The sequence below is a fragment of the Pyxicephalus adspersus genome, chromosome 5 (genome assembly GCF_032062135.1).
Source record: "Pyxicephalus adspersus chromosome 5, UCB_Pads_2.0, whole genome shotgun sequence".
In the NCBI taxonomy this organism is placed as follows: Eukaryota; Metazoa; Chordata; class Amphibia; order Anura; family Pyxicephalidae; genus Pyxicephalus; species Pyxicephalus adspersus.
The window spans coordinates 145903278-145918339 of NC_092862.1; the positions used below are offsets into that span (position 1 = coordinate 145903278).

General features: G+C 41.9%; 1 protein-coding gene across 1 annotated transcript in view; it reads left to right on the forward strand.

Annotated features, from left to right (window-relative positions):
- NBEAL2 (neurobeachin like 2) overlaps window positions 1–15062 on the forward strand; it is a gene marked incomplete in the record, with an annotated part of 86310 nt that overhangs the window by 27295 nt on the left and 43953 nt on the right. Inside the window, 9 exon segments of the mRNA XM_072413428.1 lie at window positions 1187–1275; window positions 3433–3585; window positions 6963–7044; window positions 7635–7762; window positions 8709–8791; window positions 9805–9890; window positions 10760–11060; window positions 11629–11735; window positions 14666–14743. Coding sequence (XP_072269529.1) covers window positions 1187–1275; window positions 3433–3585; window positions 6963–7044; window positions 7635–7762; window positions 8709–8791; window positions 9805–9890; window positions 10760–11060; window positions 11629–11735; window positions 14666–14743 — 1107 coding nt within the window.

Consider the following 15062-nt stretch of genomic DNA (forward strand, 5'->3'; position numbering starts at 1 on the left):
AATATACAGCTATGAGGGTACAGACTAGGAGTGCCTAGGCACATGAAGTCACCCAATATACAGCTATGAGGGTACAGACTAGGAGTGCCTAGCACAGGAAGTCACCTGATATACAGCTATGAGGGTACAGGACAGGAGTGCCTAGGCACAGGAAGTCACCCAATATACGGCTATGAGGATACAGAACAGGGAGTACCTAGGCACCCTATGATCCCACATACTCCAAAGCTTTTTTTTTTTAGGAGGTGTATTCAATATAAATTTTCAATCTACTTCTTAGGCTCAATTCACATTTCTAGATATTTCCCTTTAAGACAGCAAAACCTCATTTTTTGGGTTGATTTGACCATTTCCATATTTCATAGATGTATTTATTTCTTTGGCCTGCTGATCGCTGTGTAACTATTAAATGATTCATTTTGTGTGGTGTCTGCAGACTCTTCCCCCATACAGCAGAGCTCCGGGCTGCATTGTGGGCTTTGCCTGGGCTGATTTTTTCCTCTGGGGAATTTTTGAAAAACTTCAAAGTTTTTGGAGATTTCAGGGCTGCTCTGCTCGATGTCCCATCAGCCATAAAATAATCATGTGAGCTCTTTTAGAAGTCACATCTCCGGAACGCATGTCAGCCTGGCCTGCACATGGCGATGTGTAAATAGGAAAATACAGACCGAAGGTAAAAAATGTGCAATTCCCTCAACTCTTAGACTGTAAGCTCTTGGGGGCAGGGTCCTTTCCTTCTCCTGTGTAATTGTTTCTGTCAGTCATTTGAAACTCTTATTTATTGTACAGCCCTGCCTAATATGTTGGTGCTATATTAATCCTGTTTTGTATTAATACCAGTCAGTGGATTCTCATGAATCTTCAAAAAGACTGAAATCCCCCAAAATACTGATCTGTGTAGCTGGAATTTTTTTTAACCTGTCCTAGGCAGGTAACTCGAATATTCAGACCAGAAGATCAACATGACAGCCAGACCCCTGGGATTTGCCAAATTACCAATTGCCGCCTTTCGCTCAGTCCAAGATAATTTATTGCAGATTCAATAATTAATTCCCCGATTCAAAGCTGAGCTCTAGGCCAAGCACGGAATGCAGAAATAAAATACAAATATTGAAAAAGTTTTATCTGCTGATTTCTATTTCTGTGTTTCTGATTTCTATCCAATCTCTGTGTTTGTGTTTTGCAGAAAGATCTCAATTATTTGCAGCAATGGCTGGAAGCGTTTGTGACCAACTTCAAGAAGATTATTTCCGTTCACACTCTGGAGCCCAGGAGGTTCGTTCCTTTAACTTTTATTACTTTTCCTGAAGAATTGTTTAGATATTTCTTGTTGTTGAATGTGTGAATGGTTTTTCTTCATCATGTCTGCAGTCTGCACTGAAACTACAAACGTGTTGGGTGTGGGTGTTCCTATTCCAGTCTCAGATAAAAAATGGCTACTCCTGGAATAAGCAAAATCGGGTTTTTTTTGCCACAGTGTTTTACATATGCTGGTTATAACACAAAGTAATAGTCCATCGACTACAAAATTACACAACTTCAGTGCGTCCCATCTACCCATTGGAGATTATTGGGGTCTTGGGGCATAGTGCTATACATATATCAATTACACTGTATGGGAGGATGTACGGAACATAATAGAACACGAAAACGTTTATACAGGCATTTAACTGGATCTCGAGATCTGACACGTTTCACCAAATTAGGCTTCCTCAGAGGATGGGAAGAACCAGTAAGGAGTATGCACGCATGAGTTGTGTGAGAGTGCTTTGGTGGTGTGAGGTCAGCTAAGTAGATGGGGAAAAAGGAGGTGGCTAGCCCCAGGGTTAAACCAACAGGGATAATATGGTGTCAAAATGAGAAACATTAAGACCAGAATATGGTCAAGGATCATACTGTCATTCATTTAAACGTCTCTCCTTGACCATATTCTGATCTTATTGTTTCTCATCTCAACTCATCCGTCCTGGAAGCCTAATTCAGCGTAAAGTGTCGGGTCTGGAGATCCAGTTAAATGCTTGTATAAACTATTTTGTATTCCATTATGTTCTATACATCCTTCTATACTGTGCAGTTCTATGTATTTCACCCAAGAACCCAATAATCCCCTATAGGTAGATAGGACGATTGAAATTGTGTAATTTTGTAGTCGGTGGACTATTTGTGTTATAACAAGCATATATACATTTTTTTTTTATTCAACCTGCACTGAAACTATAGACTCAAGTTGTACATAGTGTTTGATTCTGTGTCCTCACTGCCGGGAAGATATTGAAGTTTCACTGCCCATATGTATTTACTGTACATCGCATTCTGCACGTTCTTGAAACCAGAAGTCTACAGATCCCTGAGGCTTTACTTGTCAGTCCTGACCTGCAGACATGCACACTAGCTAAACCTTTGCTGCTTCTTCTAGCAGTTTGTCATCTCAGGTGACTACGTTAATGCAGTACAGCATGATCAGGGGAGATCAGATGCCCAGCCACCCATGACCACCCACCTTGTTAGGGAGAACCTGCAAACTCCATGCAGATAGTGTCCTGGCCGATATTCGAACCTGGGACCCAGGTAAATCACACTTGCCTTTTAATCCTGCAGATCTGTCAATCCTTCCAAAGGTTTCCTTAATCGGCTCTCACGTTGTCTCGGTATCCTCCTTCACCGGGCAGCAACTTCTTTGGCCTACTTCCTCGTATGTCACCGATCTTGCACTGTCCATGCATGACATCTGCATTTTTTTTTTCCCCATTAACAAAAAAAAAAACTTCGGGGCATGCACAGAAGGAGCAGCCAGGAGCCCCCCGGAATGCGGGACGTAGGTATCTCGGGAGGCCCTGCGCACCCATTCTGTCTTGATTGCCCCAGTAATTTTTACTCTATATGGAACGGTTGTCTACCCCTTTATGTAATATAAAAATTTTGAGTTTAGGTCCACTTTAACATTCTGGAGACACAACACCTAAGGTGGTTCCCCACCGCCCTGACAATGCTCATATACCAATCTCGAGGACCTGCCAGCCCCTCCCCTTGTATTTAACGCCACCAACTTTTCCATCAATACTCCCTCAACTCATCCATCCCATCCTAATCCTTCACTGCATGGGCCCTGGCACCCCCTCATGTCCAGCCCATGTCCTATGGTCCCAAGTCCCTCTGCTCTAGGCTTTTCTTAAAAATCATTTCTGGCTCCTGGTAGTGGAGGTTTTGATTCAGATTGGTTGAGAGATATATATATATATATATATATATGTATAGCCTGTGTTCATACCGCAGACATGCAATGTGTAACCTGGCCCGGGCATGTTAAGGCAAAGAGTTGTTTGGCCCTCCCCAGATACCGTTATAGGAGTCCTATACATACATCATATATACACATCTCCGTATCTCTGCTGTCTGTCCTGCTCATGTATTTGTATGTTTTATTTCCCTCAGGCCTGAAGATTCCTCCTCTGAGATCCCCGTCTTACCCCGCGACGTCCTCCAAGTCCTGAGCCAGCAGCTGGGTCACTGTGCTGAGGATTTGAAAGAACATGGCAGCTTGAACCAGGCGCTTCTCCTCCTCAAATTCTTCATCATCATCAGCAGGTGATTTGTCTTACTGATATTTGACAATTATTACTCTGTTATTGTTTTCATTGATCGGCCCGTTCTGGGGGCTGGCAGAGTGCAGCTTTCTCTCTTCTGCCCCTGAGGCTGGTCCAGGGGTATCTGAGATCTGGATTTCCCTTCTGTTACATAGCTCTGTATTCATCAGCCTTATGTGCATTGTAGTCATTAGAGGCTGCATGTTCTCCTGTAGTCACCCAGTCCCTATATTTTTTTTCCCAGAGGAACCCTTCGAATTAATTTTCTGTATAAGTACATTTTTATTTAACAAGTTTTAGCATTACAAAGCTTCATTGGCCACGTCCACCCTGCCATGCTGCTTACCCCCTACTTTATTTAATCTGCTTCCCCACCTTCCATTCATTAAACCCCCACTACTCGCCTAACTGTTCCGTCGCAGGGCGCCATCATCTTTCATCTTTTCCTATTCCTCCTTACAATCTTGGCCATCTTGATTGGCAGTGCCAGGATGATGCAGGTGCACAGGAGTTCATTCATTCATCCTGGATCCAAAACTAATGCTGTGCATTGGCAGCTCAACTCTTTGCCAGGAGCCATCGGGCAGCTAAGACCGAAAACTTATTTTTGTGTCACAATTCTATAAAATAAAGATTCTTCCTCCCCTGCAGCAACACAATGGTTAATATTCTCTGCTATGGCAGTTTTTTGTGCTTGGTGAGTAACTTTACCAGAGACAAGTCTCACTATAAATAGGCTTTTCCCTGCATTACATAATAATAATAGCGGAGACATTTGTGCAGTTTGAGGGGGAGTCAGATGAGTTTTAAGAGCCTCAATGCATCATCGCTGCTTGGGGGGGTCCAGACACTTCAGTTACCATAGAAACCAGCCTGATCCCCGCAGCGCCGAGAGGGGTAAAGACTATTGAGGTGTCAGCGGGGCGGCCAAAAACAAAATACAAAGCTGGGCCGGTGGGTGGGGGACATGCTGTGGATACTCTTTTTACTAAAGCCTCTGTTAGCACTGCTACTCACAGGAAGGTCTTCCATCTAAATGATCAGATCTAAAGGGAATTCAGCTTTTTTGTGGGGGATTGGACAGTTCACAGGGAATCGGATTGGATAGCACATCCTGCTGGGGATTTAGTTTTTTCAAACTAAGATGTACTCACCCAAATCCCTGGTCCAGGACCCTTTCCAGCACCATAGAAAATGTCCAGGTTATGCAAGCATTGCATGGACATGGAAGGAACACTGGTGTCTAGGTGGGGGGTAGCTTGGGTAAGCAGTTAGGTTGGGGTGCAGTTACCACTTTCACTCTGCTGCTAACTGCCCCCTTGGTTGAGATTTTGCATGTAGCATCCAGCCTGGGGCCACCAATGGCCAATGAATGGGGGCAATATTGAGCCAATAATTACCACCCCGTATATCTTGAATGGCTGGAGCAGTGGTCGAAGAGCCAACCAGGAACTGCTGTTCCCACCTATGATTGAACAATCCCTAACCCGGGAAGACAGAAGTCATACGACTCGGGGAACGGAGCATATTTTAGATAAAAAAAAAAAAAAGGAAAGGGTTCAAACTTTTTCATGTTTTAGTAAGGAGGGAGGAGGGGAGGTGTGGGAGCAGCTTTGTTTTTTGCCTGATCATTTGTTCTAATTAATAATCAATGCTGGGGGATACAACATCTGACATTGCATTTTTAATTTAATATAAACCCTAAACATTTTTGTACACTGATAATAAAATTATTTTCATTAATCTGGCAGTTATGTGAATTCCCTCCTACAGAGTGGATTCCCTGCTTTGCGTATAGATGGGGGGCGGGGGTTATTAAACACCGTGATTAGATAATAATAGTTTTCTTTTCTTAATTTTGGGAAATACCCATTTTTAGCACCAGTTGATGCCACATTCTGTCCTCCTGGAAAGTCCCTATTTTTAAATAATTGATTTACTTTGTGTTTCCTGGAAATGTTTAATAATAATACCAGCTGCATGCACAGGCAAGCTGGATGAGAAATCCCCCAAAATGCACTCTGCCATCCCCCCTAATTCTTCCCTGACCCCCATATAAAGCAAAAGTGAAAAGGTGACAATAGGGACTTTTGTGTACTGGGAAATGAGCATGTAAAGTTTATCTAAACCTAAGAATAGTATTTAATATCAGTGGTTAGCACTCCGGCCTTGGTTTGCAGCGCTTGGTCCCAGGTTTGGCCAGGACTCTATCTGCATGGAGTTTGCAGGTTCTTCCTGTCTTTGCATGGGTTTCCTCCCACATTCCAAAAACATTCAGTTAGGTTAATTTTCCTCTCTCCAAATTGTCCCTAGACTGTATTAAAGACTTATGCCTATGGTAGGGACATTAGATTGTTTGGGACAGTTAGTGACATGACTATGGACCTTGTACAGTGCTCTGTAATATGTTGGCGCTATATAGCCACTCGATGATAATAATTATAATAGTGATTCTAAGATGTGATGCATTCATTTCTTTTGTTGCTGTTTTTCTTTTTTGCCTGATGATTCTGCCAGTAACACCCTTTCTGCCCACTTGGAAAAAATGGCCTTCCCCCCATCCCTTATTCACTTTCTGTAATCTGGTCCCTGACAGTCTTTCTTCTTCATATTGCACCCCCATTCATTCCTATAAGAAAAGCTGCACTTTCAGGGTCTGCTGGAGACCCCCATGAGTATTTCTTACCCCTTGGAAAAAATGGGTTGTAGTGGGCATTCATGGAGTAAAGAGGACCCGGCCAGGACATTGAAAGTACCTGACTTGGTATCGGCCTCTTGCAGTCCCGATTCATCGGAGCTCGGACTGGAAATAGAGAAGCAGCACATGGAGCCAATGGGTTCTGTGCTGACATGAGCATGCTGATGGGAGACAGCAGAGTGACAAAGAGATGATGAGCACAAATTGGAATGATCACAACATCAATCATGCAATTGAATGAAAATGGAAAAACTAACTTTTTAATCTGTGGAGCTTCTGATTGCTTTCAACTTCTAAAAAATGCGTGGATGTGGCGAAATATTATCATTGACTTCTGATCAATCCAACAAATATCTGAATGTGATTGGAGTATCAAAATAATTTAGATCATTTAGGTTTTTATTATTATGTTTACACCTTCAAATGATTTATTATTATTATTATGTTTACACCTTCAAATGATTTATTATTATTATTATTATGTTTACACCTTCAAATGATTTATATTTATCATAATTTCAGCGATACAGACAGCCATTTGTTTCAGTATATAACATTTTGTTGATGATTGATAACTTGTTTGCTGATTTTTTCTCATTTGGCCATATTAACACCCTTCAGCTGCTTCCAGCACCTCAGGAAAGCCCTGATTGGAATCTGATCATTCTTGTATCTTGCAGGAATCTAGAGAATGTAGAGAAGGAGAAGACTCCGGTCTTTGTATCTGAAGTGATCAGACTGCTGAGTGCGTCTTCTATAAAGGTGAGCTTCTGTTTATTGTACCAGATCACAGTGTGACAACGGGGTTTGTTCTGCAGGAAAATCACAAAGCAGTGTTGTCACCCTGTGAATTGGGGAGATCTTGACAGATTTGGTTCAGACCAGCTAAAATTTGCAAGCAGTTGCAGTTTTAAACCACACAAATCATATCTGACCATGGTAAGCACCCCACCAGAGTTTTATGGTTTGTCCCAACCCACATCTACATTTTGGGTTTGATACAACCCCTGTGGCTTCCTCTCGTGGCTTAGCCGACCCCCTGTGGCTGCCTTTCATGGTTTGGCCCATAAAAAATTTAATATACTTTTTACCAGGATCCACCAATAATAAAGGGACTACTGCATCATATATCATTTTTGATTTTGCTCAGCCTTCATCTTTGTGATTATAACAGACTACCTGGCAGTTGATACAATCTGCTCAGTGTTTGGTCATATAACTAGAAATACATGTTAAGATGTAGAACTTTAGTGTAATGGAGACTGAGACGGGACAAGGCCACAATCGAGAATAAATTCTGCTAATTGTGGCCGAGTTTGTGAAAATTGATTTTGTATTCATCTTTATTATAGTTAAAAAACCCAGCTGATGGGGACCAAGAGGAGCTCCGACCCCTGACGGAGAAAGTCGCCATCTACGCCCTACACCTGTGTGAATGTCTCTTCGATCCCTACCAGACCTGGCGAAGACAGCTCGGAGGGTACAAAGCCAATAGGGATATTTAATGGAGTTTATTTTTTTCTTTTTATAAAATGGGTGTTGGGGGGGGGGGGGGGGGTAAAAATATTAAGCTGGAACTTTTCTTGACTTTGTATAATTTTTGTAAAGGAAGAACCTGGCTGGGAAATTGGAGCACCAGCCAAATCATTCCCCTGTTTAGGTTGGTGAAAATGGTGGTGGTGGGGAATGGGGTGGGGTGGGGGGGTAGAATATTTGCTTTTATTTTGTGTCCCTGATGGTGACAGAGACAACATGTCAGTGTAATAACTCAATTCCAAGTCTAAAACTAAAAGATTGGAGAGTGCCCAGCTCCAGAGTAAAGTGTCGACTGGCTTCATACGTCCACAGCTTTTGTCCAACTTAGAAAAATCCCCCCCTAGCTGCTCCCTTCGCTCCTCCAATGACCTACTAATGACTTCCTCACTCATAACCTCATCACACTCACCGCTCCAAGACTTTTCTTGAGCCGCCCCAACTCTCTGGAATGGTCTCCTCATCCTATTCGGCTTGCTCCTACTTTCTGCTCATTTAAAAAAGCGCTCAACACCCAACGCTGCAACCTCACCTACCCGTCTTCTTCTGTCTCCTAAACCCTCACTACTTCTCACCATTCCATATCCCCCTCCTATTGTGTGATACTTCCCCCACCTCCTAGATTGTAAGCTCCTTAGGGCACGGTCCTCTCCTCCTCCTGTGTGACTGTATTTGTCTGCCATTTGTAACCCCTATTTAATGTACAGCGCTGTGTAATATGTTGGCGCTATATAAATCCTGTTTGTTAATAAATATAATAATGGCCAGTAAAATACATTCAATCTCCTACTACTTAAACATCAGATTTACCTGCAGTCTGTAATGTGTGTGTTATTTATCATACTATGTTCTAGGAATTTCCTTGTAACCTAACTTCTTGCTTTTCTTTTCAGAGAATTTGTAAGTGCTAAAGAAAAGAGTAAATACAAGTTTACTCCGGCGGCTCTGCCACCTGAATTCTGCATTTTCTTCCAAGGTAACCAACGTCACTATGTGACCTCAGCCAAACAAGTGCTGGTCAGTCTTTTTGTGATGATGAAAATAGAGATTTCGATAAATGGAACTCCAGATATATATATTTGTGTTTTAGTTGATAGAATAATAAAAGAATGGGAAAAGATATGGGTTGGGTTCTTCTAGGATTAATGATGGTAGAATATTTTGTTCCAGATCTCAAGCTAATATATAGAATTGGTAAAAATGAATCCCCCAAAGAGAGGTTTTTAGGGACAGTAAAGTGTTAATAAAAACATGTCCCTAAAACCTCACTTTGGGGGTTTACTTTTGCCAATAATATAGTTTGATTGTGCAGTCTCCTAATCTGGACAGCACTGTCTTTCTGCCTGACTCCTAGCGTGACGCCACTATTTCCTTATGCAGCTTCGTGTGTCACCTGCCTGCTCAGTGTTATAAAGACAAATATAATGGTGAGGTCCAATTCACGCTTTTCCCAAAATTTCCCTAATCTTTCTTCAGCTGACATAATCTTTGATTGACAGCATGCTTTAGTATAATTGAGCTTCAAGTGGGTCAGAGCACAGAACCTCACGTTTTAAGCATGATTTTTGCTGTGGGATAATATAAAAGCAAGCAGTTTATCATCAGTATTTTAAAATACATTTTTATGTCATGGGGTCTGGATTTTCTGCGTTTATAAGAAACTCTTTGTCATAACTAAACAGGGTGTGGATAGGTTGTCTAGTTCTTTGGATATTTTCCATCACATACATCTAAATGGTAAATTTCATACTAACTTTTGACATCTGCTTTTTCATGCTTTTTCCGTTTTTTGGCAACTTGTAACTAAAAGCAAGTTGCCAAAAAACAGAAGTTTGCAAAAGCATAAGTAGGCTGCTATTGTGCAAAAGCTTTAGGTGTAAGCTGCTATTGTGCAGGATTTTGTGGATCATTTCGGAAAAGGTATATTATTTTGAGATTTTGTTTCCTGCAGATAATCTATATAGCTGTCTTCTTTGTCTTTCCTCCTAGATGCCTTCCACAATGGGGACAACCTGCCTGAACTGGTCAAACTTCGACTGGTCCACCTCTATGGAGCCATCATCACTGGATATAAGGTGAGCAGAGGGACACCTACATGGGGGTAAAAGCAAGGAATAATTTTATTATTATTTGTTTGCTCACTTTTATACTCCAAGCATATGTAAGAAGGTATTCAAACCGCTCACTGCATATATGTGGTTATGTAATTGCTACCAAAATGTTTAGGACTCTTACTAGAGATTGACCTGAGCTGTAGGGACCCCTACCAGGCATTGACTTGGGCTCTAGGAAACCTAACCAGTGATTTGGCTGGACTATAAAACTTTAACTAGAGACTGGGCCGTAGAGAACCAGGGATTGATCTAGGTGTAAGGACCCTAACCAGCGATTAGACTAGGCTATACAGACCCTAACTAAAGACTGTCTGGTAAGAGCCCCTACCAGGGACTGGCCAGGGCTGCTAAGAGCCCCCTACCAGGGACTGGCCAGGGCTGCTAAGAGCCCCCTACCATGGACTGGCCAGGGCTGCTAAGAGCCCCCTACCATGGACTGGCCAGGGCTGCTAAGAGCCCCCTATCAGGGATTGGACTGGCCTATACAGACCCTAACTAGAAATGGCCAGGTTACTGACCATTAGGAAAGCCTTACCTTATCAATTCAACCCAAAACTTATGTAAATCTCCACCACAGCTTCTGTTGGTGATATTTATTTTTTTCTTTCATTAGAAATAAATGGGAGGTTTAGGAGGGAATCATCAACTAGAGAAAGATACTCTCATAAAGGTGTGTACCCAGTTTTGAGGGGTCCTAGGGGCTCACTATGTAGATAATAAGAAGATGATCAGGTGCCTGTGTAGCGTAATTTTTATGTCATCATCACGTGCCGTGTTGGTTGTATAATAAAGCTTCTCATTTAATAAAGGGTCTGTGTCCTCTCTTGTAGACTAATGCTCTTCTCCTCATCAATCCATCCTCTGTTGAGGTCCTCATGCTGGTCCTGCAGTGTTGGTGCGCCAATCAGGGTGCCCGAAACCTGCGCCTCCTGCAGCTAGCTCTGAACTGTCTGATCTCCATGATCCACATCCTGCACAGCAGCAGCCCCAGCCAGAGGAGGATAGAAATCCGACAAATCCTGGACAGCTACTTTAAAGTCCTCAACTGCGACCGGCCCCTGTACTGTGCCGAAAGACTGGCGGGGCCACACTGGGAGGAGGGGCTCCTGACACTGCGGATCAATATGCTGCGTATGTACTGGGCGCTTGTCTGTCTGAGAGGTTTATCTGTTGGGAGAATAACATATTGTAGGTCAGTACACAACCTTCAGGTGCTGATTGAGATCTAAGAACCTTTGTGTTAGGTCCCCAACATGTTGAGAATCCAAGTTGGAGAATGCACAGAAATCGTGTCAGCAACACATTGCAATGGTGCATACTGAAGTTTGCATAGCAATATTTGCTCTTCCTTATAACTCAGCCCTTTAGTAGCACCCCACTGTTCTCTTCTCTATAGGAATACACATTGGTCATTCCCACCATAGCAGATTGATGAATGAGAATGTCGGGGACACATGTTAAATTTTCGCCTTGAAACAAGCACAACTGCTTTTCTCAGGCGCCTGAACCCCACCAACACAGCAGCACACCTTGTTTTCTGTGTGGCACCAGTGGTCTCTCTGCAGGGGTGTGACATATCCCTACTGAGGCGTTGTTAAAATGCTCTAATCAGTAAATCTATGTAATGTGCTGGGCCAAGTAACATTCACCTTTACTGTTTTCCTGTCCCCCACCACTCATGTTTCTGCTTTATTTTCAGGGGCCATTCCCGAGATGTTGAACTGCCACGATCGCCCGGTACTGCAGGCCATATTCCTCAGCAATAACTGCTTTGAGCACATCATCCGCCTCATTCAGAACAGTAAGGTATGTGTAGTGTCTTCATTAGGCAGTCCTAAGGGGTCAACATTCCCAAACATCAATTCCAGGGCTTAATGTTCTTTTAATACATTTTTTTCTAGTATCAGTTTATAATCCATGTATGATATCTGGATTACTTATGTAGAAAATTTCCAAACTTCTGATGACCTAAAGGTCTACTCCAGTCACACCATCTATAGCTATAGTTCATCCCACTGAAGTATTTTCAGTGATCAATAGCTAATAAAATATTAATAAACAAAGCAACATTTCAGTGTGTAAATCATCCGGTGGAAGCTGCTGTTGTGGTGAACCTCATACTATTGGAAAGGCAATGATAGGTCAATTTTCAATGCTCTAAAACTAGCACAATATTTAGGGACTGGTAGATTCTTTCACAAGCTTATCACTCAGAAATTTAGCTTTTTAACAAACTTCATAAAATAGAATATAGCAAAAGAGTAATAATACTCGGAATATAGAATACATAGAATACTGCTTTAGAATAAAAATTAAAGAATAATAATACACCCCTTATGCAAGTCTAATCTCCCAAGCATCTGCTGTGTGGCAATTAAACACTGATACTAAGTAAATAGTCAGAAAAATATTATACGGAGGTATAGTTGAGCAAATTAAGCCTTTGAATGAATACAAACAATAACCAAACCTATTTAAATTTAAGTCATTGAGTGGGAGGTGGGTTAGGCTGAAAAAAAAAATTCTGTCCAGTTTACCCTCTAGGGAAAAAAACCCATCCCAGATATAAAACTTTATGGACATACTTGATCCAGAGGAAGGCCAAAAAAACCCTTTTTGAATTTGCTCCAACAGGGGTAAAAAATTGCTTACTGATCCCATGAGGCAATCGGATGTTCCGTGGATCAGTAGTCTCTGTTATCTTTACTTTAAGTATTATTCCCCAGCTATATTCTGTGCTTCTAGAAATCCATAGAAGGTTCTGAGGATTGTTCTTTGCATTGTTACTGCTGGTCACAAATGGCTGATATTATAAAAGTGATAGTGTCATAAAAATAGTAATATTAGGTAAGGCTTCAATCTGCTTCTATAGTTTGTGGCAAATGTCTATTGGTTGTCTTAACAACATTAAACCAGATCTTTGTTTTAGTTTCTGCTTTTGCTGTGTTCTGCATTGATGTCTTATAATACCACCCTGCTGTGTTTATATATTTACTCCATCATTTCTGTCTGGGGGAAATTTATTAAGAAGGTTGCAGAGTCTGTCCTTGATGAAGGAGGAGCAGAAGGAGACAGGACAAAGGTCCTAACTATTTGTCAAGACAACCAAGCGGCTTTCCAACCAGTTGCAGGTTCTGGGTGTGCCAGGTACAGCAAAAATAAAGCACCTTGGCCATTCCCAGTACGCCCTGTGGTTGCTCTTACAGTAAGTGCACTGTGACAATATAATTGTAAAATCCATGGAGAATGAACACGAGGAATAAAGATCTTTGTTAGTCATGTGACTGCAATTTTTTGTAATCTTTGGGCTCAGCCGAAGAGAGAATCCTTATCCTGGTGTGTGAGCTTTGTGAATTGATCCTTTATGTCCATTCTGTGTGTAATATTCACTAAGATCCGTGTGAGCTTAAAAAATTAGGAGGTTCTTATTTTTTTATTGAAAGTTTACCCATATAATCCCTTATTTAGCCTCCATTATCCTTAATCATCCATAATGAGAATCTTCCACCCATAGCTGTTTTATTGCATCATAAAATATAAATTTTAGAGTGATTGTAACCAGGACAAATCTCTGACAAATCTGCGGTTAAGGCACATACACATGCTGGATAATTGTTGCCGGAGATGAAGGATTGTGAACATGTCAGGTGAAAGTCTCCGGTTCCCTGGTGATGTTTAGCGATCCACCTGTAGGATCACTAAGCCATGGACAGAGGATGACTGCTGTCATTTCCTATAGGGTAGGAAAGCAGCCGGGTGCCTATATTAGCCATTAATTATTGGTAATAATCTTTGGTTATCTAAAAGTTCTGTTCTGTGCGGAGGGGTGGTGAGAAGAAGCAGCGGTGGTGGTGGCTGGGTGCATTTTTCCTATTAGAAAACAGCGGTTCTTCATAATGCCCGATAATTATCCACTTTCAGAACCTTGCTGGTCGGATTCCTCATCTTCTCAAAGTGCTAATTTATTCTAACATATAGAATTTTCCCGCAGATCTTGGGTTTTCTTACAGATATTTTACATACAGTGCCATCTGCTGGTGAAATCTCGTATAACCGCTTAGAGTACAGTTATATTTTCATTTATTGGTCAGACTTTGGTCTGCTGAGTACCCTATGCAGTAGTGAACTTGGAGTCCCAGAGTTTTTCTTTATTGGGTGGCTGATAAAAGGATTAGATCTTATTCCCTGCTTTATCCATAGGGGGAATGATAATATGAATGCGTATTATTTACTTATTCTTTTTAAATAAGTCAAATATGCTGTTTGATTTCTTGGCAAACTCTGCACCTTTTTGGATAAATTTCCCCCTCCGTGTCACCACTTCTTGCTGCTGTTAGTCCACCTTGAGTTATTAAAGTGGAACTCTACATTACTTTTTATTGGCTGGAGCCAAGTCAGGATTCCCTGCTGGGGAATTACTAAGCCCGGGCTGTAATGTGAATTTGGTACTTCACCACTTTAGGCACTTCTTTAAAAGTCTATGCGGAATCCACTTAGGGTCATGCTGGCCATAACATGGCACAAGGATTACAATGGCAGTGCCCCTAGTAGATTCTTCATAGGAATATTTGGAGCATTCACTGCAGAAAGAGCAGAGCGATGATTCACAGGTGAGCACTGCGTGATTTGAACTGGGCTTAAAGTTGGTAAAAATAAATGCCAAGCAAAGCAATGTAGAGTCCCAGTATGACCCCTTCACCTCCTTCATGTAACCTTTCGTCATCCCATTTTGACAGCTTTATTTGAGCAGTGGTCGCAGTGCGGAGGAGACAGATTTGACCACTCAGTTACTGACTGAACATGACATCATGAAGGTATTCTATTGGTGTTTGTTATGTCAAGTGGTGCCGTTTTTAACATTTGCAGTGGGATTTGATGAGAATTCACCTTCCTTGCTGTATATTCAGATGTGTCGAGTGATCAGCGGTGGACAGGCTGATGTAGAAGTCGGGAGCTGGGAGAATGAGCCTCCAATCAAAGCTTAGAAGATAATTGGCTCAGTGGCTCCCTGCTTGTACTTAGCCATGTCCAACTGAATGATTAAAGGGTCGGTCCAGCCAAAAGAAGCATTTCAGTTTTTGGAGGCATTTTCTGAAAACCATGCCTACAACAGGTGTACAGACCCGGGTGGAG